Source organism: Protopterus annectens, chromosome 2.part2 (genome assembly GCF_019279795.1).
Source record: "Protopterus annectens isolate FY-2018-M chromosome 2.part2, PAN1.0, whole genome shotgun sequence".
Lineage (NCBI taxonomy): Eukaryota > Metazoa > Chordata > Ceratodontiformes > Protopteridae > Protopterus > Protopterus annectens.
Genome location: NC_056730.1, coordinates 346,620,239 through 346,646,569, shown reverse-complemented (window position 1 = coordinate 346,646,569; position 26,331 = coordinate 346,620,239). Strand labels below are relative to the sequence as shown.

The 26,331-nt window shown below is 35.8% G+C and overlaps 1 protein-coding gene across 1 annotated transcript in view; it reads right to left on the bottom strand.

Annotated features, from left to right (window-relative positions):
• Positions 1-26,331, bottom strand: part of COL19A1 (collagen type XIX alpha 1 chain) — a gene marked incomplete in the record, with an annotated part of 3,251,042 nt that overhangs the window by 294,271 nt on the left and 2,930,440 nt on the right. Inside the window, 1 exon segment of the mRNA XM_044063894.1 lies at positions 5,797-5,841. Coding sequence (XP_043919829.1) covers positions 5,797-5,841 — 45 coding nt within the window.

Below are 26,331 nucleotides of genomic sequence, written 5' to 3'. Positions count from 1 at the left end.
AAATATGTAATGATATGGTATGAATGCAGTTGAAAAGCACAATATACAGTATAAAATTCTACTTAAGTATTTGCAGAGATCAGCAGATGCCTTGGATTGATCAGAAAAATACAGCAGATAAGTAACTGATCACTAAACTCTGTGGAGCTGTGACAAGCACAAACTCAGTGCAAATGTGGGTCTTATGTAGCAAATGAGAACGAACTGATTTAAACAAATTAACCAATTAAAAAAGCCTAAAACTGAGCCCTGTTCCAGCAGCCTTCAAGCTGATGAGTTCTAACTGCACAGTCATGCCACTAGGGTGCAGGGAACCCTCTCCAACAAAAGATAGCCTAGCTTAATGCTCAAGCTATACAAACAGAACTAGATTCAGCAAGTCTGAATCTATTCTATGCTACAGCAAACAAAGTGCAACAGTTTCAGTAAAAAAAATAGTTCAAATAAGCAGGGACAATAAGCCTTCAACCAACAACTCCCAGCTCAGAAGAGCAGAGGCTACCCTCTCCTCCCACAAGCGTGTACACCACAGACCTTTTTAAGGTAAATAATTGGCCTGAAGCCCAAGTGCTTAAACCAGAACTAAGATGCTTTATTAGAATAAGAGACCCACCGAGCATTCAACCAGCAATTCCAAACTTAAAAAGATGTAAGCTATCTCTCCTGCTACAAGATGTAAAACAACTGACCTGGAACCCAAGTGCTTAAACCAAATCTAAGAATCTTAGAATAACAGTAACAATGTAATCAGGTTACTAACAAGCAGTAATAAATACAGCAGAATAAATGCAACTGAACACTCAAGAACAAGCAGCAAAAGCAAAACAAAGTAATAAAGCAGGAAAAGCACAAATACAGTAAAAACAGTTGAATAAAGTGCATTTGTTTAAGTTAAGTGGGAAGGGAGGAAACAGAAGATAATTCAAGATTAAGATACTAAGGGGGTTGGTATTCCCAAATGATCTCTCTATATTCAGTAGAATAAGCTGATGAGATGGGACTGGGAGGAGTGTCTAAAATCAGATTTATAGTAGGGGCAGGCAACTCAAAAGCCACCAAGTTTAAGAACACAATAACATTTGGGTGGGTGGGTGGTGAAAATAAAATGCAGAGATCAGTAATATTCTAGCACAGTACAGCAAGCAAACCAAACAAGCACTCCAGTTTAATAGAGATATTTCTAGCTAACAAATAGGCATCAGGGCATCAAAACCCTTTGCCTACTGTAGTGACAATGCACACTTCACTTTATGAGGACAATAAGCCATGGAAGCTGTTGTAGTGAAAATATCCAATTCACCTTATGTCAGTATTGCTTGGTAAGACACATTGATGGTCACCTTATTTGCATGGTAAATGCAAAGATCTTAGAGTGTTTATGAGATTTGTCTTAGTGTTTGCCAAAGAACATGAAATGTAATTTCTCTGGGGATACATAAGACCATCAACATTGCACTTTGCCAGCTGGTATGCAATGTATGATCAGAGATAGATATAATAGTAATGTGAAGCACGTGTTAGGAGTTTATGACATGCTAGAAGTGGCAGAAAATAAATTATGTTTTTTTTTATTTCTTTAAGGGGTTCTCATTTTAACCTGATAAACCAAGCCATTTCATATACAAATAAGAAAGGTAAGGCATAACCTGGAGTAAACATCTACTAGGTTATGCACTGTTTCTTTCTTTTATGTGCAGCTTCAGCAAAAGTAAAGGGGAAAAAAAACGATTTAAGTGTGCTTTCAATTCAAAGAAAAAATACAAGGAGGTCAAGATTAGTGCTCCATATAAAAACTATAAGAAGTCACCCAAAACAACCATTTATTTATTTATTTAATTTTATTTTAGTTTAGTTTACCTTTGTTTACCGGGATGGTCTGACTAGGTGCAAGTCCTTTTTCAGCAGAGGCCTGGGGAGAAATGCTCCATTCATCATAAACATAGATTAGAATGCAATAATAAAAGTTACAAGAAGGTTCACTATCAAATGAGTTTGCAGTGTAATAACAAAGCTCTAAAGTAACAAGAAGGTTCACAATCATACAATTAGAGTTGTAATATTCATACCCAATTGGTGTAGAATTTTGTTGATTAGTAGGATAAAATATTTGGAAGAATAGATATACATGCATATAGTAGACAAATTGACTGAATATAATGTAAGGCATTGGTCAAGAAGTTAGGGAGATCAGTTAAGTAGACAGAAAGGTTAGACTAGGGTTGGGGCTAGCTTTGAAGGGAGGAGAGGAATGAGGGGGGAGTAGGATACAGTCATACTGGCATACTAAGAGTGGAATTTGGAGAGGGTGTATTACTGGACAAGGTGCATAGTTAGGAGAGTTAAGGGCATGGGGAGTTAGCCTGGGCAGATGTATGAGCAGATCCCACTGTTTGACTGGTATTATTTTAGGAGATTTTTTTTAAATTGGGGTGGACTGGAAGTGTTCACAATATGTTGTGGAACAGATTTCCAGATCTTGGAAATATATTTAGAAAAAAGGGAGTCTCTGGCTTTCTTGTTGCTTTTAATGACATTCAGTTACTTATTTGTGAAGTTAAAAGAAATAGTAAAAGGTGAATATTGATTGTAAATGTAACAAAAAAAAATTGTATTTTAAATCTGTAGCAGAGTTTTATGCCTCAAATGGGTGTAAAGCCTTGCGAGAAATATAATTATTGCTTTAGATGACCGAATAAAGAGCATAACGATTGAAGTGCTGATGGATTATTTTTTGTAGTCTATCCCACAAATGACTCTATTTTTAATAGAAAATAAAATATAAATTTGATAAGAGATCCTATAGAAAAGAATCTGTCATTTTTGTGTTTGTTATAATGGGTTAAAAGGGTACTGGGATTTGATTATTAAAAATGAATTTTACTAAATGTTGTTATACAAATATAAATATGATTTGCTATGACATTTTTGAATAAGAAGAAAAAATTAAGAAGTACTGGTTAAACATGACATTTGCACTTGATTATGGCCAGTTTGACTTCGGGTATAGCATACGTTTTGTTTAATAAACTTGAAGTCATTCTGTTAAACAGAGTTTAACGTAAAAGTCGTTGCACATCTGCATTCTAAAGACTTATGTTTTGTAAAGTATTATATTGTTAATATTATATTTTAATGGATTCAGTTAAAGTCACCCCTAATTTTTGATGTTTCCCAGGATCTTTAACACCCACCTAAGCTCCTACCTTCTTAAGCAGATGGGACCTTGTTTTATTGTCTCATCCAAAGGATGGCACATTCAGCATTGCAGTACCTCCCTGATGCTGCTCTGTACTGTTACTGCTATATTATAAACTTTACCTGGCATGGGAATATAACTCCTAGACTCCCAAGCTCTGTTATCTGCCTGGAAACAAAGGTGATTATGCATCCAGCCAATTTTTGAAGAAGGCAGTTCTTATCATCCAGCTATCTGTATGTGAAAAAAAAAAATACTTCCTTGTATCTGCCATGAACTGTCTAACCTGTGTGACTAGAACATAACCTCTTGTTCTTATAAACCTCTTTGATTGTCAGATTCTATATCTGTAGATTTTGAAGATTTTCTTGAGGTACATTGACATTTCTGGAACATTCTTTACCTGCATTCTTTTTTTTCAAAATGTGAATGTTTAGTCCTTTTAGTCTGTGTTTATATAGTTTCTAAAGAAGACCAACTGCTATTTTTTCTACTTTTCCTTAACTGCCTATCTGCTTTCTCTGTTTTTCCAATATGAAATTTCCAGAACTACATGCATTTAGCTAGATAGAACCTAACCACCTATAAACAAGCAATGCTGCCCAACAGGGTGAGCATTATTTGGGTAAATAACAGACTGCTCAGGGGTGTGGCAAAGGCCTCCATACCCCAGAAAGTCCCATTATTTCTCTTATAACACCCACCCTAGAGAGCAATACTGCATAGGAGGGAATAATGTAGATTATGAAAACAAATATGTGTGTAACACAACATGCAGACAAAGGTATATATTGCAAATTCAAACTATAAATGACATATGAAAAGAACAACTGTCATGGTATATTACATACTGTGTCTCATACAAAAAATAAGTTAGGCAATCAGATGCAAAAGGAAGGGAAAAAGAAGGTCAATAATAAAAAGAAGAAATAGTCTGATGCAAGTAATTTCTTGCAGTGAAAAGCAAAATTACATATACTAGGGCTGTTATTGCATCACATTATATTACCCTGCAGAACATTTTTTTACATATCAGGTCTTTGTCAGACTAGTAATGACTTTTTGCCATCTTCGCTTTGGATTTCCAGTGGGAGTTAACAAGCAAAGAGTGAGTTGCCACATATGCTTATACTTTGCGATTACTCTGACAATAGCACATTTGAAGAGTGATAGTTCTTGCATTAAGTATACTACCTCAGGTTACTGTAAACACTAGCACAGTTAGTGCTTCGGAGAATTGTGAAAGCAAACGTGTGAAGGAATAGCTTTACTTTGTTGGCATGCTCAAGCTATCTAAGTGATTTTTTGAAATGCATTCATACCATCTGTACTTTGTTATAGTAAAGGAAGTATTCAGATGTCTATGTTGCTTGGCATCATTCATGGCAGCAACAGTGATTTTGTCACTTGGAGTCTAGGATGAGGTAATGCTTGCTACTACAGGCTATCATTTTTTATACTGTCACTCATGGTAAAAAAAAGTCCAACACTGTTTTAGGTATGTTGTACAAAGTTATGTCCTACTTCACCTCACACTCTTAGGTGCAACCTGGTAAATAAACTATTGTTGCATTGTATTGCAGTGCCTTATGGTAAACCCGGCTGAACACCTCCTCTGCTACAAAGAGATTAGTAGCACGTTGCCAGTGAGCTGCTCTGCAGGTCCCTACAGACTATAAGTGCAATGTGATCAAATTAATTTTTATTTGAAAAGATGTGCTAGAATGACCATTTGAACAGTGTGTGAACTTGTAGGGACCAAAGTAAACACACCTGTGTGCAGTGGGGCTGTGTTTCCTGTACCCCAACTCTTTGCAAAATAAACTGTCTTGCTGCCACACCTTAGGAGTAAAGAGAAGTCCCATTTGAAGAGGCACATTTTAAGAATTATCGTTTTGTGACTTACCAAAAAAAAAAACATGATTCATACTTTTCGAACAGTCTAGACCACTTGCCAATTATTTTTATTTTATCTTTTTACTATAATGAGGTGTGGCCTTAATTCATAATACAGAACTGTATTTCTTTGGAAAACACTCATATTTTATATGTTTTGGACTGACCTGCTTATCTTTTATCATTCATTCATGTTAGTTCCTTCCTTTCTTTCCTTCATACCCCATTTTACAAGGCACTACACAAGTTATCAAATCACTTAATCAAAATTCCAAGCCTTAAGCTTGCTTCCTCCCAAAATGGTATGTTGCAGATTTTTGTACAGATTCCAGTCCTCCATTATTAGAGAAGCTTCACACTCCACACCATCAGCTATTTATAAACATGCCCTGGATTTGTACCATTTCTGGAGAAGGGGAGCATGATCAGTGAGTTAGGTTTTTTTACAAGTTTGCCCTCATTAATTAGTATTACCTTCATCTTACCTACCCATCACTTATTTTACCTTCCCTTCCCCTTACCTTATCTCTTATTCTATTCATCAGCTTAATTTATCCTTAAGATATACTGCCTCTGCTACATTATATAGTATATGGTAATATGTTTACACACAGTTGTTGGCATGCATTACATAACATCACTAGTAATAAATAAATGCAGTTTCATTTGTAAGCTCTGGTAGCAAACAGGAAAACATCACTTACTCGTTCTCCTTTGGGCCCTCTGTCACCTTGTCTACCTGGAGGACCCTGGCAAAATAAACATCAAACATCATAAAATATTTACTTGATAGACTAATAATATCATTAGAAAGTTATATTACAGTACTCAGTTTTCAGGTTGCATAGTATGACACAGATTACAAATGAAAAATAAAAAAATAAATAAAAACAAGATAGCATACAAAATTGTAAATAAAAATGAAAACTGACAAATGTGAGTATTATGTTTAAGGAAACATGTTTGTTTGGTAAGTAGTTTCATCCTGAGTACCCAAACGTCATCTGACTAACAACATAGTGCTATTTAAGGGTGTAACTTTTAAAAGTACTTTTACACAGAGCAATCACCATCTGGATTCAAATTAACATCTGGAAGATTATCTGAGTCAAATGGATGAGACTCCCAAAGGATGAGACAGGTATATGAACCCTATGAAATTCTGACTGGCCACTCAGGTGTTTGAGTTTTTGAACATGTTTCATATGTAACTTACAACTGAATGGACGCATGTCTGGCGTTTGACTTCGCTTAAGTAAAAGAAATGCTACCTACAGTAAAATATATCAGCTTGTTTATAATACATATGAACATCACAGTTAAGGGTAAAAGGACATAAATAATGTTTATAAAATACATGACAGGCTGAGCATTGTAAAGAAATAATGTCCCCCCATGGATTTTATGAGGCCTGGGACAACAGGTGGTAGGCCTCCACATTCATGGAAGGTCTGCTATTTCCCTCAGCTCTTAAAAATGCCCAGGATAACTACATCATATATGGGTATACGTCAGGTGTTTGACTTTGATAAAGTTAAAGAAATGTTCCCTAGAATAATGTACTTCATCTTGTTTCCAATAAATATGAACATCACAATTAAGAACAAAAGGGCATAAATTCTAATTATAAAATACATGGTCAAATCATAATGGTGATACCATCATAAAAGATCTATGGTCAATGGTAGATAACAATGGAAATTTTGACAATTCTGTACCTACCAAAGTCAGAAAAATATAACCTATAGTGATTGTGATTCAAAAAAGACATGTTTAGTCATTCCAGGAAGTTTAGTATACCACCTTATACTTTTCTAAACAGATGTAAACAAAAACATTTGAAAAAGCCACTAGAAAAATCATTAGGTATATAAACCATGAAATATTCTGGAAGACTGCAGGAACTGTATTCTGTTTCTTATGGATTAGACAGAGTTACTACTGTCTGTTTCATAAGGAAACATCTCATCTTGCTCTGTCTAAAAGTCTATGTCTAGAACCCCAGATTGCAGAATATAATACAGAAATTCTATGAAAGCTGCATCATATAATGTCTTCAATGAGGTATTGGGAGTTCTAAGATGGCTGACAGATGTGAACACACGTTAGTGCTTGCCCTAAGTCTACTACCTTTTATTTCAGCTATTATAATTTATAATGGTTTTAGTGGCTTTATCCTGGTAGAAACTATTTATGATTGACTTGCATTGGTGTCAACTGGCACGTTGGGCAGTTCTCACACTGGCACCTCATTTAACCTAAAGTTGAGGATAAAATTACAAAAAGAAGTTAACAGAGAGAAAGAGAGAAAGTAGACTTGGAAGACACTAAATATGTTCATTGCAGAAGTGGCAATATCACATGAGGATTTTTAAATCAATACCAGTACTGCACTTGCACCTCACTGGCAACTGTTGATCACCCCTCCTAATAGACTGTACCTGGGGCAGCTGCCCCCATGTGTAACCTAGTTACGTTTATGCAGTTTTTTCTAGAGTTTGCAGCCAACTGGACTGGTTTACTGGTAAAATTTTCTGGATGTATAACTTCTGTATTTGTTTCAGTATTTTCTCACAAGCTACAGCATTCTGGTCACCTGCTTTCTCACTATGGCTGATAGGATGGGAGGATTTGGCATAATGGTTAAGGTCTTTACTATAGAATATGAACGGCCAAAGGATGTGTTTAAGGAGATTGAGTAAGTGACAATCTGCTTGCATTAAGATGGAATTTGTACTGTGAACTCTGAGTAAACTGTGAGTAGTGGAAAAGGACTTAAAAACAAGAGCCTGTTTGAAAGCAGGGAATGTGTCTTATATGGAAGTGCATCCGATTTTCTTTTTCTGCCTAGAGATGTAGTAATGTGAACTGCTTTAAGCCTACGGGTATACCACTGATTGGTCAATTGTCTTTTGTACTGATCTAATTGGTCCAGTCTATATTTTTGTATTGTCAACAAGTATTACCAGTATATAAGCTTATGCATTCCTTTGTTCTGGGAGTCTCCCTGGTACTTTCCATGAGGCTCCCACACGTGTGTAATAAATACCACTGAAAGAGTGGAAAATTTGTCTTGTCTTTATTTAAGGTAAAAGCTAACACAACAATTGGTGCCATTTACTCGGATATGAATTGACAACAGCTGCAGCAGTCGGGGATTGAGCGAAATACTGTTAGTAAAAGGGCCCATGACAGAATTTTCTGTTTTTGCGGTGTTTCTTTTATTTCCTGTACTCATCTGCTTTAACATTTGGTATTGATAACTTTGCAGGAATAAAATAATTCCTCTCATTCATGCCTAGTAGTTTGGTTGAGGGGACTATTTTTAATGGAGTTTTATTTTGGCTTGTAATGCAGAACAGGTTTCTGTCTAAAGTGGAATTTTTAGTAGGGGTAAGGATCATTAGTTTTGTTTTGGAGGCATTTAGGGCAAGGTGATTGGCTTTCATCCGCGATTCTGTTTTGGAAAAGGCAAGTTGGGTTTTTATTAGCAGTTCAGAGGAGGAGGAGGCTGAGAAAATGATGGTGGAGTCATCTGCATATTGGATGATGGAGGCTTCAGGGATGGAGAGGTGGAAGTTGTTGATAAATATGTTAAAGAGCAGAGGACCTAGAACCGAACCTTAAGGGACCCTGGTGGGTGTATGTAGGAAAGGAGAGGTAGATTCTTTCCACTGGATGGTTTGTTGGTGGTTGGAATTGTAGCTGGTGAACCAGGCAAGGGTGGGGGGAGAGAGAGATGTAAGGATGGGAGCTGAGATATAAGTAAGGAGTGGGAGATGGTGTTGAATGCTTTTGAAAGGTCTAAGAAAAGTGATGATACATACTTGCCATTATCACATGTTAGGTTGATAGTCTCTAGAAAGGAAAGGAGGGCAGTGATGGTACTGTGACCGGGGCGGAAGCCGTGTTGGGTGTGGGAGAGAAGTTTGCTTATGTTTAGATGTTGCATGATTTGTGCATGGATAGATTTATCTAGTATTTTTGAGAGAGGGGATAGTATGGCTATAGGTCTAAAATTGGTTGTGTCTATGTTTTTACTGCCTTTGTGAAGTGGAATGATGTACGTTTAGCACCAGATGGTTGGGATGTATGATTCCTGTATAGATCTGTTTATGAGAATAGATTCAGGATAGGAGATGGCTTCAGCAGATTGTTTGAGGAAGGTGGGTGGTAGATATCTGGTGCATTACGACAGGGTTTTAGCTTGAGGAGAAGTCTTTTTATTGTGTTTGTGGGGATGGGTTTGAGGGTAAAGGGGGAGGAAGGAGGAGATTTGCTGGTGGGGGGCAGGAGGGGTGGTCAGGGAAGGAGGATGATAGTTTTGAAATGCAATCTATGAAGAAATGGTTGAAATTAGTGGCAGTTTGTAGATTGGTGAGAGTGGGGTCTGGGCATGGGTTGCTTTTATTGCCTGGGTGAAGGATGGAGGAAACGGAGTTCCAAAATGTTTTTTGATTGGATGAGTGCATGGGTTGGAGTTTGTTGTAGTAGCTTTTGCGGTCTTTGGGTATTAATTTTTTGGCTAAGTTCCATAGATGTTTAAATTCTAGGAGGAGCTGGTGGTATTTTGTTTTTGGTATTGTTTCCATTTTATGTGATGTTGATGCATGCTGTTTTTAGTTTCATGTGATAGCCAGGGGCAAGGATTTGATTGAATTCATTTGGGTTTTAGGGGGGGCCTGTTGAATTAGGATGGCAGGGTGGAATGGGTTGAGAAGAGTGTCAGGAGTTTTTTGTGACAGACAGGTACTAATAAGAGTGAAAGGGAAGGTCTACAAGACAGTAGTGAGACCAGCTATGTTATATGGGTTGGAGACGGTGGCATTGAAAAAAGGCAGGAGTCAGAGCTGGAAGTGGCAGAGTTAAAGATGTTAAGATGTACACTGGGTATGACAAAGATTCACAGGATTAGGAATCAGTTTGGAGACAAAGTCAGAGAGGCGAGATTGTGTTGGTTTGGACATGTGCTGAGAAGGGATGCTGGGTATATTGGGAAAAGGATGCTAAGGATGGAGCTGCCAGGTAAGAGGAAAAGAGGAAGGCCTAAGATAAGGTTTGGGGATGTGGTGAGAGAGGACATGCAGGTGGTTGGTGTGACAGAGCAATATGCAGAGGACAAGAAATAGAAACAGATGATCCACTGTGGTAACCCCTAATGGGAACAGCCGAAAGAGAAAAAGATAAAGAGCTAAAATGAAACCAGGATTTTCATGGCATAACTGTAAACTATAGTTTTCATCTGACTAGGTATATATTTTTATAACACTAAGATCCATCTTAGATGATTTGGTTTTCCTGGCTGGCTCTCCCTACTTTAAGAACCTTTTAGTACAGTTTATGTATTTAGTGGCTTTGCATAGCTGTTTGCATGTTTACAAGGCAGTTTTTCTTGATATACTGTTTGAATATACCATGATCTTATTTTTCTTCCTGCATGCCCACACAAAGGTTGATAGTGCTTTAATGGAATTTCAACTCTAAAATGTGAGTCATAAAATATAAGTGCAGCCCCACAGAGTAACAATGAAAACTCACTGTTTTCATTTTTTTTTTTTTTTTTTTTTTTTTTTTTGCTGAGGAACAAACTCCATGCCTCCTCAATTATGTGTGAATGTGTGTAGGGGTGCAGCCCTGATACTAATATATACTAACTCTGAGAATGGGGAAGTCACCAAGACACACACATTTTCACCATAGTACATTTCTGTTTAATATATATATATATATATATATATATATATATATATATATATATATATGTGTGTGTGTGTGTGTGTGTGTGTATATAACAACTTAGACTTGTTAGAGTCTAAGACTGTGTAAACCAGTGAAACAACATTGGTAGTGTGTTACATTTGTAACTCTTTCATTCAGATTGGTTAAGCTTTATGTATGCTGAGCATGTTTCCCTTTAACACATATGCATGTAATGTGAGTTGCTGGTGTTCTGGTATGTATTACACTGTTTTGATGTACTGGCTAATCTCATGTATGTTTTCTCAGTGATGGTCTTATGTTGTGTGTATCAGTGTAGTGCCATGTTCTGATAATTTGCTTGATATAGCTGTGTATGTACATTACATTACTGTAGTTCTCTATCAGTATATTCCCTGCTAAAACTACATTGAGCTTACATCCATAGGTTTTCTTACCATCAATCTACTCTTGCATTTCCCCTGTATTCTCTTCCTCTGACTTACTGTGGTTCTTCCTCCAGTTCTTTTTTGTACAAGAAGTACTAACTTTATTGCCTTAATATACTTTTATAGCTTAGTGGAGTTTTTTTCTTCTTTCATTTCAGAGCCTGCGGTCACTACATCTGACTTCAATATTGCAGGAGCTCTGTCACAAGGCCCTACACCTATAAGTTTATTGAGAATTTTGTCAGTGTTTAACGTAAGCAAATTTATCATGAAGAACCTTGCTACATATTACCTTCAATCAGTTAAATACATGCCTGCTTTGTGATTTGAAGCCTCTGTGACATAGTCGGTGCACTTTAAGGACCTCTAAGTTGGCCATTGTCTCCTTTTGCTTCACCAGTAAACTATACTACATATGCCAGTTATTTAGTCTCTGGAAATGACAGAAAACTTATTTTACTTGCATCTCTTTGTTAATTGCTTTCTTGTGGCTATAAACTCATTGCTCTCAGTTGTAAACTGACTGGGCTTAACCCAGAAATGTCCATTACTACATTATCATCTATTAACTGGAACTTCCTAAAAATCGTCCCATTAGACAATTTTGTAATTGAATTCAATACAACTTTTCTAAATGTCCTAAATAGCCTTACACCTCCTAGAAAGTAGAGATTGAAAACAAATAATGCAATTTGGCTGTCCAAAAAGAGTAGAACACTAATGCTGGATCAAGACAAAGCATGGAAAGAATGGCAAAAATATAAAACACCTCAGTATTTTGAAAACTTCAGAATGCTTTGCAATCGCACTAAAAAGCAAATAAATGAAGAAAAAAAGCTATACTAAATAACTTTCAGAGTAATACTAAGCACAACCCTAAAAATTCTTGGATATTTACTAAAGAAATCTTACATCCTGACCTAAAATTCAGTCTAAACTCCTCTCCCAATAACTTCCCACTTATTTTACATTTGTTTACCAGGTAGTGTCTGACTGGGCTAGAAGCCCATTTTCAACAGAGACCTGGGGAGAAAAGCTCCACAATACAATAATTGATTACATCAGAATAACATGATTGAGAATATACATATTGTTGTATGACTAGTTAACAGAAATGCTAAGATTTGAAAAAATAGCAAAAAAAAAAAAGGATAGTCATTATAGATTTACATTTATCAGATTCAGAATGTGGTCCCAGCATGAGTTGTATGGTAGTATCATAGCTATAAGAAAATGTATACGTGAACTATATTGGTGTTATATGAAGTAGGAAAGTAAAGGTTGAAGAAAGACATGATTAACATAGTCAGAAGTAGTGAGAGAAAGAAGCTAATATAGTAGTGAGAAAGAAGCAAGTACATCTGATATTTACATTTTTACAAATTCAATATGTCACAGTATAAGTAAAAGATAAGTTACATGAAAGCATCCTGGCTGTAGAATTTGAGTAGGGGAACTACAGATGGCATAAGAGGTTGGTGTAGGTAGGAAAGAGGATGGTGATATAGTTAACTAGGATATGAGCAGGAACATAGTCAAGTGATTGGTAAGGTGTTCATTTAAGAGTAGCTTGAATTTGTGAGCATTTGTGGTGTTCAGAATGTGTTGGGGATTGAGTTCTGGGTATTAGATGCTATGTTAGAGACTAGGGAATCTCCAATGGTGTTGCTGGATTTCGTAAATTTTAGTATCAATTTACTGGAAAACCATAAGGTTCTACAGTTGGTATTTGCCTGAACTAGAGCTTTGAAAGCATGGCAGTTTTTAGGTTGGTAGATGATGGAATGGGCGACGGTTAGTTGGTTCAGGGATAATAGGTTAGGTAGTTTGATCCAACTGGGTTTGTGTAGTGAAGTGCAATGGTGTGATCTATGTGGTTGGTTTGTAGTAAATTTTTACAGTTTTATTGTAGAAGGCCTTTAGTTTACTTATGTCTGATTTTAAAATGTTGGTAAGAATGTGAGGAGAGTATAGGACGGTGGATAGCAGGTGAGTTCTGGCTGTGAGTAGTCTGGTATTGTTAATAAGGTAAGGTTTGGATCTGTAGAGTGAGCCAAGTTTAATGTGATCTTTTTTGATGGTTAGTGCTACGTGTTTATCAAATTTAAGACAGTTGTCAGTTATGACTACTAGAAGTTTAATTTGTTCCACAGGTTCAATTTTAGTATTGTTGGCGGAGTAGATGGTGAGGGGGGGGTGTTTTTAGGTTTGACGTTGGAAAAAATATTACTTTAGTTTTGTTTGGGTTGAGCATTAGTTGGTGGTTATTGAGATAGTTTTCTATGTCATGGAGAGATTTTTTTTTCCTTGAAGTACAAGCGTTGGGGCAGAGCAAATAAGGGATGAATCATCAGGAGGCTAGTTGAGTGGCAGTGCTGAGGTTATTGGTAAATATGATAAATAGCATAGGTCCAAGGATAGAGCCTTGAGGTACACTGACAGAGATGGGTAGTAGATGGGAAAGATTGTTATCCGACTTGACTGACAGTTGTCTGTCAGATAGTGAAACCAAGATACTAAAGGTTGGGTGAGATTTTATGATGAAAGGTCATTGAGTAGCTTTTGGTGGGGTACTGCATCAAAACCTTTTGACATGTCAAAGAAAATGGACAAGATGACTTGTTCCTGATTTTTGACAAGGTTTACAGTATTGGTAGTGCAGTAATAGTGCTGTGCTTGAGTCTGAAACCATGTTGGGAATTGGATATGAGGTTATTATTAACTAAATAGTCACAAATTGTTTATGGATGCATTTTTTCAGAATTCTGGCTAGGGGATGTAGAATATCAATATGTCTGTAGTTTGAGAAGTCTGAGGAAGGGCTACCTTTGTGTAATTGGATAATGTGAGATATTTTCTAGAACTTAGGTACATACTGTTCAGTACTGTTCAGAAATAGAGGATTATGACTGGATAAGAGATGGTATCTGCAGCCAGTTTGAGAAATTCCTTGGGGAAGGTCAGCTATAAGAGATGAGGGTTTTAATTTGTGCAGGAGTTTTCTATGGTGCTAGTTTGTATGGGCTTGATAAAGAATGGGTTATGGTTAGATCCTGGGCTATTTGGGATTGTTAAGGATTTGTTGGTAGTATTGTTTATCAAGGATGTTATAGAGTTGATGAAATGTGTATTGAATTGAGATGCTATGCTGTAAGTGGTATTTGAAATGATGGGTGATGGGGTTGTGGATCAACCTGAATTAAGGAGTTATTTGATACTTAACCAACATTTTTGAGGGAGGTTCTGGTGATTTTGTTGGGTTGAGTGGTAATATGACTTCATGTATTTTTTAATTTGTCTTTTGGCTAGGTTTCTTAATTGCTGATATGTGACAAGGTTGTCTTTGTTTTTAGTTCCTTGGTCTAGTGATCAGGCTCTGTCTCTCTGTTTGAGTAGTATCTTGGTGTCTTTAGTAAGCCATGGTAATTGTTTAGCTTTAATAGAAATTTTCCTAGCTAGGTTATTTAATATATTCAGAAATGTATTGTTGAAATATTGGACTGTTAGGTCTAACTGGAGATATTTTAAAGCAGACAAGTTGCATTGTTGAAGTAATGTATTGAATATGTCGGGAGGATAGTTTTGCTGTGAATGTGTTTACATTTGATGTTATTTGGGGTACATATCTGCTGTCTAAGTATAAAGGTGGGTAAATGATCATTTAGACAGTCTGGAAGGCAGCCTGATTGCTGACCAAGGTTGGGCCTGTTTGTTAGTATCCCATCCAGAATTGAATGATTGTTGCTGTGTTTATCTATACAGGTGGGTGAGGGCATAGTTTGTGAGAAGCTGTAGAGGGCAGTAAAAGTCAGACGTTTTTTCTGAGTAGCAGGTGAGACAGTCAAAGTTAAATTTTACTAAGATTATTGTTTCTTGGTTGAATGTGAAAAATGCCCAGCAGAGGAGGTTTTCAAGTTTGGATTGGTTGTTGCCTGGCAGGAAGCAAGTAATGATTATTATTATAGAGTTTTGGGAATTTATTTGCAGATGTGTTATTAATATTTCTTTTTTTTCCCAAAAACATTTTATGTGGTTTTTAACAATACAGATGTCACTAGACAAAAAAAAAAAAAAAACAGTAACTACCAATGTATACAACAATAATTTATATAAGTTGAAGACAAAAAATGACAGATATTAACACAAAGGAAAACTTAAAATTCTGCCTAGAACTATGTACACTATATACAATAGACGTCACATCTGTAAGCTTAAGTAATTACAACTAGAAAAGGAAAATGAATGTAGGGGCATATCATATTGAAATGTGTGGGTGAAGTATGCAAACTCTTTGTTACATGTAGGTATACTGTAAAAGTATTTGTAGGCTGAGAAAATGAAAGGAATAGTCTAAGTTATTGTTGTGGAAAGTTAGTATCGGATTTGAACAGAATAAGCTGGAGTGATGGCAGATTTCAATTCTTAAGGATTAAGTCCAGCAAGTATCCCCAGTATTTATGGTAGTATTGCTTTTGTTTTGTAGCAGTGTATGCTAGTTTATGCTAGTTTATGGGAGGATATGTATTTAACAGCTAGTTTACAAAAATCTTCCCATAAAATCAAGGATTTATCAATCCAGTTTTTGGTGATATAAAATTTAATAAGGGCATACATAGTGATGAGAATGTGTTTTAAGATTTTGGGAAGATTGGTTGTGGTAATATGTAAAACAGCTGTTTCCCATGAGAAGGTGGATTTTTTATATCCCATCTTTTCTAATCTTCTTAGGAACACCATGAGTTGTAGACTCTCTTACATCTTCAGAAAATGTGAAAAGTGTCTGCTACTTGATTTGGGCAGTGTGGGCAGTATGCTGAATATTTGGGATTGAATTTATTTAGAATTGATGCCGTATAGTACATGTTGTTGTTGGTCATAATTTGAGTGTACAACAAACCTTTAAAGGGAATAAGCTTGATCATATTCTCAACAGCCAAATTTTTGTTTTGACACGAGATCAGTTGGCTTTTTTCCTGCCAATAGGTTGAGAATAGAAGGAAATTCTGAGATTTTATGCTTGTTATTAGTGTGTATGTCCTAGAGACTGTTTTGTTCTTAGTTGCTAGCATTTTAAATATTAGAGTAGCAGAGTGGATATCTTGGTGGTCAATTTTAGCTGAAGATAACTTATTTTTTAATAGACAGAGGATCAGTCTAAGAATGCTAGTATATTTTTTTTGGAAATTCAAGTTTCTGTCTTAGTTCTGTTATATTAGTGTCCTGCCATTTGTATTGTTCCCAAACTGTGAAGTCTTTTATTAGGGGGAAGTTTGTTAAATCTATTGGTTGGTTGTTAATTAATAGGTTGGGATTTAGGTGGAGCGGTTGATTGATAACAAGGATATTGGAAAGTTGTATATATTTGAATAGATTTTGGACAGTTAGTATCAAATGTTTGATCAGTGGGTGTAAATTCATTGTGAAGGAGTCTTTTTGAGTTAAATTTAGAAAAGGGAGAGATTTGAGATTTATGTGAAGGGAATTAAATTGATTATACCAGATATTAATCCATGGGGGTGTCCAGCAACTCAGGTTAGGATCATAATTGACTATCTGGATCAGTCTGCTAGATGTGATTATATTATAGTAAAGTTTAAAGTCTGGTAACCCCAGGCCTCCCTTATCCTTTGTTAAGGAAACTTTGTCATATTGGATACTAACAGATTTAGGGTGCCACAGGAATTTAGATATTTTTTCTGCATTAGCAAAAATTTTTGTGGAATGATTGAAAGAGTAGCATATAGCTGAAAGAGAACTATGGGTAAAATGTTCATTTTGATCACAATAGCTTTTGACAAAAAGGACATATTAACATTTCTCCATCTGTTGATATAATTTTCAATATTCGATCATACTTGTAGCAAATTGTTCTTAATGATCTCATTAAAGTTAGGAGTATAGGTTATGCCTAGGTATTTTATCTGGTAGTTGGGTTTAAACTCAATATCAGGGAAGTAGAATTCTTTATGACCTAGTGGATTTAAAGGGAATATATATGAATTATTTAGATTTATTTTGTAATAAGATATATCAGAATATAAATCTAATGAGTTAAGTACTTTTGGGAGGTCGGTGTTAGGAAATTCAAAATATAAGTTTAAATCATCAGCAAAAGCAGAGTATAAAAGTTTTATATTTAAAATTTTAGGTATATGTTAGTAGGTTTTTTGGGATATATATATATATATATATATATATATATATATATATATATATATATGTTGTGTCTTTTGGCTTTTCCCAGTTAGGGGTTGCCACAGCGAAACTCCGGTCCGCTAATGATTGGTAGTTGATTTTTACATGCCGAGTTACTAGCCCTGATGCACAACCTTCAGTGAAGGTACGCCCATTCACACATGTATATATATAAATAAATAAATATATATATATATATATATATATATATGAGTAAAAAATAGGGAGAAAGGGGGCATCCTTGTCTTGTGCCATTAAAAATAGGAATACAGTTGGATTTAATTTTGTTAATTTGAATAGTAGTGGAGGCTTTTTGGTAGAGTACTTTAACTATTTTTATAAATACTTGTGGGATTCCAAAAGAGGGTAAAACATTAAATAAAAAATGTAGGTCTACTCTGTCGAATGCTTTGCTAGCATCAGTAGTAAGGACATATCTAGGATGTCTATCATTACCTAGAAGTCTTATAATGGTATCCAAAAGAAGAGTGTTATCACAAGTTTGCCTATTCTGCATGAAACCCATTTATTCATGCGAGATCATGGAAGGGAGTATATTTTTTAGTCTGTTTGCAATAATGTGGTCTAGAATCTTAGGGTCCGTATTGATGAGGGCAATTGGTCTATAGCTAGCAGTATCTAGGGGATCAGAGTTTGGTTTAAGGATTAGAAGGTTTTTGGAGTTATTTAAATAACTATCAGTTATGCCATATTAAATTATATAGTTGAATATTTTTAACAAAATTTTAGGGACATGCTCAGAGAATTTTTTGCAAAAATCCACCATAAATCCATCTGGGCCAGGGGATTTACCTAGTCTAAGTTTATGAATTGCAGTTTTAACCTTCTAAATGCAGGGATGATTTTTAAGGAGTTCTTTTGGGAGTCACTGAGCTGTGGGAATTTTAGCCTATGCATAAACTCTTCAAATGTGTCTGTAGAGGGAGAGTTTGGTAGATTATATAGGTTTTTGTAGATATCCTCAAATGTGTCTATAATGGCTTGATCTTTATGTTTTAACAGTCCTTTGTACTTGATTTATTTAATCATGGGAGGTCCATTATTGATATTGATTAATCTGGCAAGAATTTTTGAGGGAATTTGTGCCCATTGTGAGTATTGATATATTGATCTCAACTCTACAAATGAGATGTTTTCTTGATAAAGATTGTGCAATTGCTTTTACAAATCGGCCTTTGTTTCTTCTAGTTCCTTTGAGTACTTATGCTGGAGTTCTAATTCAACATCTTTAATTTGGGTCTCCAGTTTGGATTTAAGATTATTATGTTTTTTTCTTATACCATGAAGATTTTTGAATAATGAGACCTCTTATGACCAATTTGGCAGCAGCCCACTGCACATCATAAGGGATTTGAGTAGAAATAAGATCATTGCCCAGTTGGGCTAGAACTGCATTTATATCATGTATTACTTCTATTTGAATGATATTAGGATTTAAGGTCCAATTGTTAAAGTAAGAGAATCATTGGTTAGAAATCGAGATGTCAATGGAGATGTTGATTTTAGAATGATCAGATATGGATCTAGGGGAGACCTTGTATTTTAGTCTATAAGAAGTGAAAGTTTGGGAAATTAGAAAGGTGTCAATTCTTGACCAGGTTTTATGTCTGGCTGAAAAAAAGGTGAATCTGGGTATTGAGTTATAATACTGGAATTTTATATAAGGGTGTACTAAAGCAAAAGTGTTTTGTAACTCCTCTAATGCTAGGGTAGTATGTTGATATTGCCTAATCTCTTTATGTAACCTATCCTTATCTGGGCTGAGCAAAGCATTTCAAGTCCCCTCCTATAATGCATAGATGATTTGGATAGTTTGCTAGGATATTAAACATGCCATAGATAAAAAGATGCTGGCTTGTACAAGGGCTATAAACTTTAACAAAGAGTAGAGGTTTACTTAGGGTATGATAGTTACTGGTAAATAAAACCCATCTTCCATTAGGGTCACTTTTAGTGGAGGTGATCTCTCCTTGATAAGATTTATTAATTATAATTGCTACTCCTCTAGATGATAAGCTATATCCGGCAGCAATTATTTGTTTCACCCATTTCTTATTTTTGTCATTATTCCAGATCTCATTGGTCATATGAGTCTCTTGTAGAAAAGTTGTATTAGATTTATTTTGGTATGTGAGATGCATAATTAGGTTTCTTTTTATCTGATAGCCCCTTTATATTCCATGAATCTATTGTAATCATTATTACAATCTAGATTTACTTTTAAGAGTGTTGTTTGAATGATATATGTAAAATTGGATGTACATGTTTAAAACTGTTAAGTTAGAAGATAATTTAAAAGAGGTGACTTCTAAACTCCTAAGACCTATGTAGGTGCCTAACCATCCATCCCTCTGTAAAGATGTGAATATATTTATTGCATAGCAGGAAGTAGTTAGAATTTGATCTGAGGTGAGAAAAGTGAGTAACAGAGGGATGATAAAACTATCTAACTTTATCCAAATATAGACAAACATCAGCTATAGACTGTGCAAAGCTTCTCTTAATTATTAACAATTGAAAGAAATTTGTATCTAACCTCATACTTTTGCAATAGCAATATCAATATAAATATCTTGCTGGAAGAAGACAAATGAAAACAGAGGGATAGTTTGTAATACCTGCAATAAAGATATTCATAGCTTGATAAGGACAAAAATATCCTAGTTAAGACAACCAAAAATAGAACAATAACAAAGCTTTTATAGACATTACAAAAGGCATTCCTACTTATAGTGCTACTGATTAACTTTAAAACAATCACAATTCTGCATATGCATTAATCTCTCAAGGGTGTTAAGCCCAAATAGTCAGACGATCTTATATATAGCATAGTGTAAGTTTTTTTAAATCACTTCAAATCTCTTTAGAAATTAATGATGCAAAATCAAGAGGGAAACCCAACATTAGTTTAAAGAAAAGGCCAGTGAAACCATTAATATATCAAAAGTTACAGAGTATTTAATGTCCTGTTACATCAATTAGAAAAACAGCAGAACCATTCTTATTTAAAGTTTTCGAACCAGTAGAGGGATTAGATGCAGGACATTATAGTTAAAACTGCTTGTGCATTACTAAAGTTAAGTCCTCTACAGTAGTGGCTATAACAGTCAATTTCACTAGTAACTATAATAAACTAGTTTCAAAATGCTGCAGGTAGAGCTCTACTTGTGTAGAAGAGAAAATAGCAAACATCATTTGAATTCCATACCTACTATTGCTTTTAGACATTCTACAATAAAAATAAGTCTGTCTTCATATCATTTTAGCAATTGCAGAAGGATTATCCATCTATCTATGATAAGGCTGCACCACTAAATGTACTGCATGTTTGAGACAATAAAAAACTCAAGACAAATGGCAATGAGATGATTAACAAATCAGAAGTGTTTTTTGACAATGGAAATACAAAGTTAGGGTAACAAATTATAAAGCACAAGAGTTACCAGATGTTCTGCAATGTCTACCAGGTCATATCATGCATCACTAAAAAATTAGTGAGTAGGCTGGCATACAGAAAGTAGCAACAAATATTTTTGAAAGACAGGGAAGGTTAATCAGTATGGGTCAGTATGGGTTTACAAAGGTTTCATGTCATGCCTATCCTTTTATTACATCCTCCACTAGGGTTCATATGGCCATCCTCCACTTTGAGAACATCTGTTCCTAGAAATAGTTCCACAAAATATTGATCATAGTCCAACCAACTCTTATCCTGACAAGCTTGATTTAAACACAGAAGGTGAAATATTACTGCCAATGATACTGCATATTTGAAAACAATTCCAGCAAAGTAAAATGAAAAAAGTAACAATACTCAAGTCTGTTACTGGTTGCAGCAATAAGGCTTTTGATAGAACTTTTACCTTCCAGTTTGTGTGAGCGAGTATGAGCTTAATTTGATGTAGTTCTTCTTCCTTTCTCTCCTCTTATGGTATCTGAAATCTTAATGTTTGATTCAAGACGGAAAGGAAATAATGAGAAAAACGAAATGCAAAAGGTCCCAGACTTATGGCATTAGTGTTATCGTTTCCGACGTATTTCTATCAGTTGGCTATTCCCAGTAAGGCATAGGGGCAGGAAGTGACTTAGAAATGGCATCATTAGGTGAAAAAGTGAGAAGGTAACAGTTCAGCGTTTCCTCTCAAATCTGAAGGCTTTCTGGGAAATAGAACATTGAGATGCTAATGGGTACTGGATTTTAGACACAGCAACTTATTTCATTAAAATAATGTGATGAAAGCATGCAAATAAAGAAAACCTTTTGGATTACTTAGCATTAATTCAGCGATTCACAAGGTAAGTTAAATCATGCAGGATTAACTCTGTATATATCATGAAAGTGGATTTAGTCTCCTCAGAGGTTTCAATTGGTATTTTGGTGTCTTTATGATGAAAGATTAAGGTTGCAGGGTATCTCATCAGGAAAAAAAAATATTTTCAACTAAATAGGCACAGTACTTACTGAGTTTCTGGCATTTCTGTTTAATTTCTAGTGGGAGATCTTGTAGTATTAGAATTTTATGGCCTCTCCAGATAATGTTCTCTTTTGCTTTGATGGCCGCAGGAATGGTTTGGACATGTGCTGAGTTCAAAAGTCTGATGTAAATTTGTCTTGGAGTTTCAGTAACTTGAGAATGCCTGAGAGATCTGTGGGCTCTCTCAATGGTTATCTCATTTAGAAGATCTTTGTTATCTAGGAGTGTGTTTAGAATTTCTTTAATTATTGTGGTGAGTTGTGCATTTTCAAAGGACTCAGATATTTCTCTCATTATGATGTTGTTACGTCGGCTTCTGACTTTGAGATCTAGCATTTTATGCTGCAGATATTTGATAGTATTATCATTAGCCTGCAAGTTTTGTTGAAGTTCTTTTATTTTAATTTCATTGTCCATTGATTTTGCTTCATTCTGTTAGATTTGGAGCATTATTTGGTCCAGGTTAGATCCGAATGAGGCTAGTTTATGTGAGAATCCCTGAATTTCCATTTGCAGAAGTTGCAATGCCATCTTAAGGTCCTCAATTGTTAGAGACTGATCTTGTTTCGATCTAAGGGATAAGTTCAAGGCATCTTGCTGTGGCTTAATTTTTTTTGCCTTTTGGAAGAAGTGTCCTTTTCTGGAGTAGTTATAAGAAACTGTTTTGTTTTAGTGGTTAATGTTTTCATTTGGTCTGATTGACTAGCCATTCCAGTTCCAGAAGTAATTGATTAAAGTCACAAGATAAAGTTCAATTTGCTAAATCCAAATTACAAGATTCTCCTCCTCTGCTGTTTCCTTTTGTTTAGTGTCTGGAAGTGTCCACACCATGTGGTTAAGGGTTCAGCATCCAATAAGTAAAGTTATTGTGCAAAGATGATTTTTCTACCAAAAATATCAGTGGTAATAGTTTATATTTGTATTCTTTTCTTGAACCTTGATCTTTTTAGGTATTTTCATTGAATGATGAGCTGGCAAAAGGTCAGATAGAGATTAATAGTTGAGGAAATGCACAGCTAGTATGCTTTCAGGCTGTCCACCATTTTGGAATGTGTTATTAATATTTCTGAGTCACTGAGGTCTAGGGATTTATGCTTTAGTCATTCTATTTTCAGTGTCTCATTGTGCATGATTGCTATACCACCACTGTGCTTGTTTATTCTGTCATGTCTTATTATGCTGTAGCCTTGGGTTAGAATTTCAGCATCTTTTCTGTGGGGTTTCAGCCAGATTTCAGTTAAGATCACTATACTGGGTAAGTAAGGGGCAAAGGTAGCATGGAATTCATTTACTTTATTTAGGATGCTTTTAGGATTTATGTTAATAATTAACAGGTCAGACTTGCTGAGTTTTGCAACAGGGCTGAATGGTGTATAAGATTGCTATTGTACTATTTAGGTGTGTTTCTTATGTGAAGGGAGGTTGGATGTTTGGAGTCTGGGGTTAGGGTGTATATCCCTTCTTAGCTTGATTTGAGTGAGTGTACACAGAAAACAGTGAGAGATTTTGGATAACAAGCTGGAATATTTGTGGGGTAGGTGTTGTGGTGGTTGTGTGTGGGCATAATTGAATGTGAAGAGCAGTGTTTTGGAGCTACTGTATAGTTGCATGATATCTGTATGTTAGCAATGAGAGTACTGTAATTTGAATTGCATGGGTGTGTTGGAGATTAGATATTTGTGACTTGAAGTTTGTGATAGGAGGTGGTTTGATAAGGTAGGATGAGTAGAGAAAGGAGTGCACCATATGGTGGTAGCATGTTTGTTGAAAGCATGGTATTGTGGGGAGGTGATTATGTGATGTAAGAAGTGGATAAAATAGTGTTAGTAGATAATTAGTAATGGTTGTTATGGGTGGTGTTAAAGAGATTATGGATGTAGGGATTGGTCTAAGGGGGGTGAGGGATGTGTTAGGATTGACAAGCTTTTAAACCTGTAGGAGGGGTTGAGGGGAAGATGGGTAGTAGGTGTGGATTTAGACTTAGAATAGGACAGATGGGTTAACTGGGTTAAAGGGGGTGTGGTTAGGCTAAGTTTAAACTTAGGTGTAGTGAGGGTGTGTGGGAATTGGGGGTAGGGTAGGGAAACCGAGTGGGTAGACCCAGGAAACGATGTGGGCATCAAAGAGAAAAGAAACAATCAGAAAATAAATTGCAGAGAGGTATGTAACAACTTATTATCTAACTTCTGAGTTCAGCATTTATGAAGATATATAAGAGAAAGATGAACTGGTGAAGGCATTTTTTTAAAGTATGGACTAAAATCCAATGGGGTAACAAAAAATACTTTTTTGTCAGAGAGTCACATTTAGAAAATCCCTGCAAGAGCAAGTTTAATCAAAGAGGCAAGTAAAATTACTGTTTCTTAAAGTTCCTGGCTAAAACTTGAGAATATGGGTGGAGACAGATTATTGATTGGGGGAAGGGGTACTAGTGTGGGGGAGAGCTAAGAAGCTATTGCCCCTGGCAGAATGCTTGCTGGTTCAACTTGGGTTAGGAAAAACCCAATAACTGCAGTTAGTAGTAGCTTTACTTTAATTAATTTGAGTAGCTTTCAAACGGTTTTGAATAAATTCACAGCATTAAGTCTTCCACAAAGTGACTTGGAATTTAGGCACCTACAAAATATGTCTCTTGGGTTATTTCTTGTTGTGGATAGCTAGAATGCCTGATTTAGTTAGAGTCGTAAATAGTTCTTTGCCTTATAGAAAGAGTAAAGTCTTGAGTATGAGGAGGGGGGTAAACCGTCATATCAGATAAGTTTATTACCCTAATGTCTGTTCCTTAAGTTCTTTCTCCTTGTAGATAGTGAGGGTTCCTGGTTCAGTTAGAGTAGTAAATAGTTTTGGCCTCATGGAAAGAGTACAGCTGTTAAATATGGGGAGGAGTAAACTATCATATAAGATAAGTTGGCTACCCTTTTGGGGCATGCACACTGAAGGACACAACAGCTGCTAAGATCTTGAAACTGCAATACAGTTCAACTCTTATTTTATTGATAGTATAACATCTCTAACCAAGGATTCCTCAAAATGTAATCCCAACTCTGCCTAACAGCCACATATCACCACACCCACTTTCACCGTCAAACCTGTGCCCACATCCTATATAAAACTTCTCTTAAACAAATGTAAACCATACTCTTCATCAGCTCATGAACTTGCAAGTCAATAGCTAAAAATAGCAGCCAATATCATTGCCTATCCTGTCAATGCGTGAATCCCACGTTCTCTCTCTCTGGAAAATGTTACACATATCACATCCCTCTACACAAATGAGGAAATTCAAGAGACATTATTAACTTTAGACCTATAACAATCCTATCTCCCATCTTCAAAATACTTGAGAAATGTAATGCAATTCTAGACTATCTCCTGCTAAAAGATATCTTATCACCGAAACAGCATGGCTTCTGTTCTGCCCATAGTACTAGCACTGCCTTATAACCTGTATAGATACTGTCAATAAAGCTAGAGATAATGGCAAACTAGTCTATTTCTTATTTCTAAATTTGTCTAAAGCCTTTGACACAGTTTGTCACAGCACACTTCTACTTCAAATATCCTTAGTAGATCTCTCTCAGCCCACCCTTCTGTGGTTAAAAAGTTACCTGTCCAATAGATATCAGTCAGTAAAATGGCACTCCATGCTCTCTCTTTACTTCCCAGTCACCACTAGTATACCAGAAGGCCCTATGCTTGGTCTCCTCTTCTTTTACATTTTCACCAACACCCTGTTTACTTCCAGACAAAAGATCACCCTAATACAATGCATAGATGATTCCACTGTCATTTGCACATCTCTCAACATGGTAAACTTCCATAAAATTACTCGGGAAACTTTAACAGCCACTGAAACATGGCTTCATAACTCACGACTCATGCTCAACCCAAAAAGACCAAACTACTATTTTTCCATTTAAATCCCTCTCTCATGAAAAAACAAAATTTAAAGTCTTCTCTCATAATAATACAACCATTGTAGCCACTTTTCAGAGCAAATGATTAGGGATGATAGTGAATGATAATCTTATATTTGACCTGCATATACAAAGTTGCGTAAGAAGAACTCATCAAACACTAAGGATGCTTTACAGAGCCAAATCTTTCTCACTTACCACTATTTACCTCCTCTCCACTTTTCTTTATGCCACTCCCATCCTTACTAACCTTCAGACTTCACTAAAATTAAAACTTGAACAATGCTATAACAAAGTTGTTAAATTAGCAGCACATATACCTTTCAGAACCCACCACTGCATAGCACTGAAAAGCCTTAACTGGCTAGAACTGCCATATCAGCTAACATATACACAGCTTCTTACCACCTAAAAATGATTCATCCATTTGCCTGTCCTGCACTAAAAACATTCTGCACAACTACGTTGCCAGCTGATCACTGTGA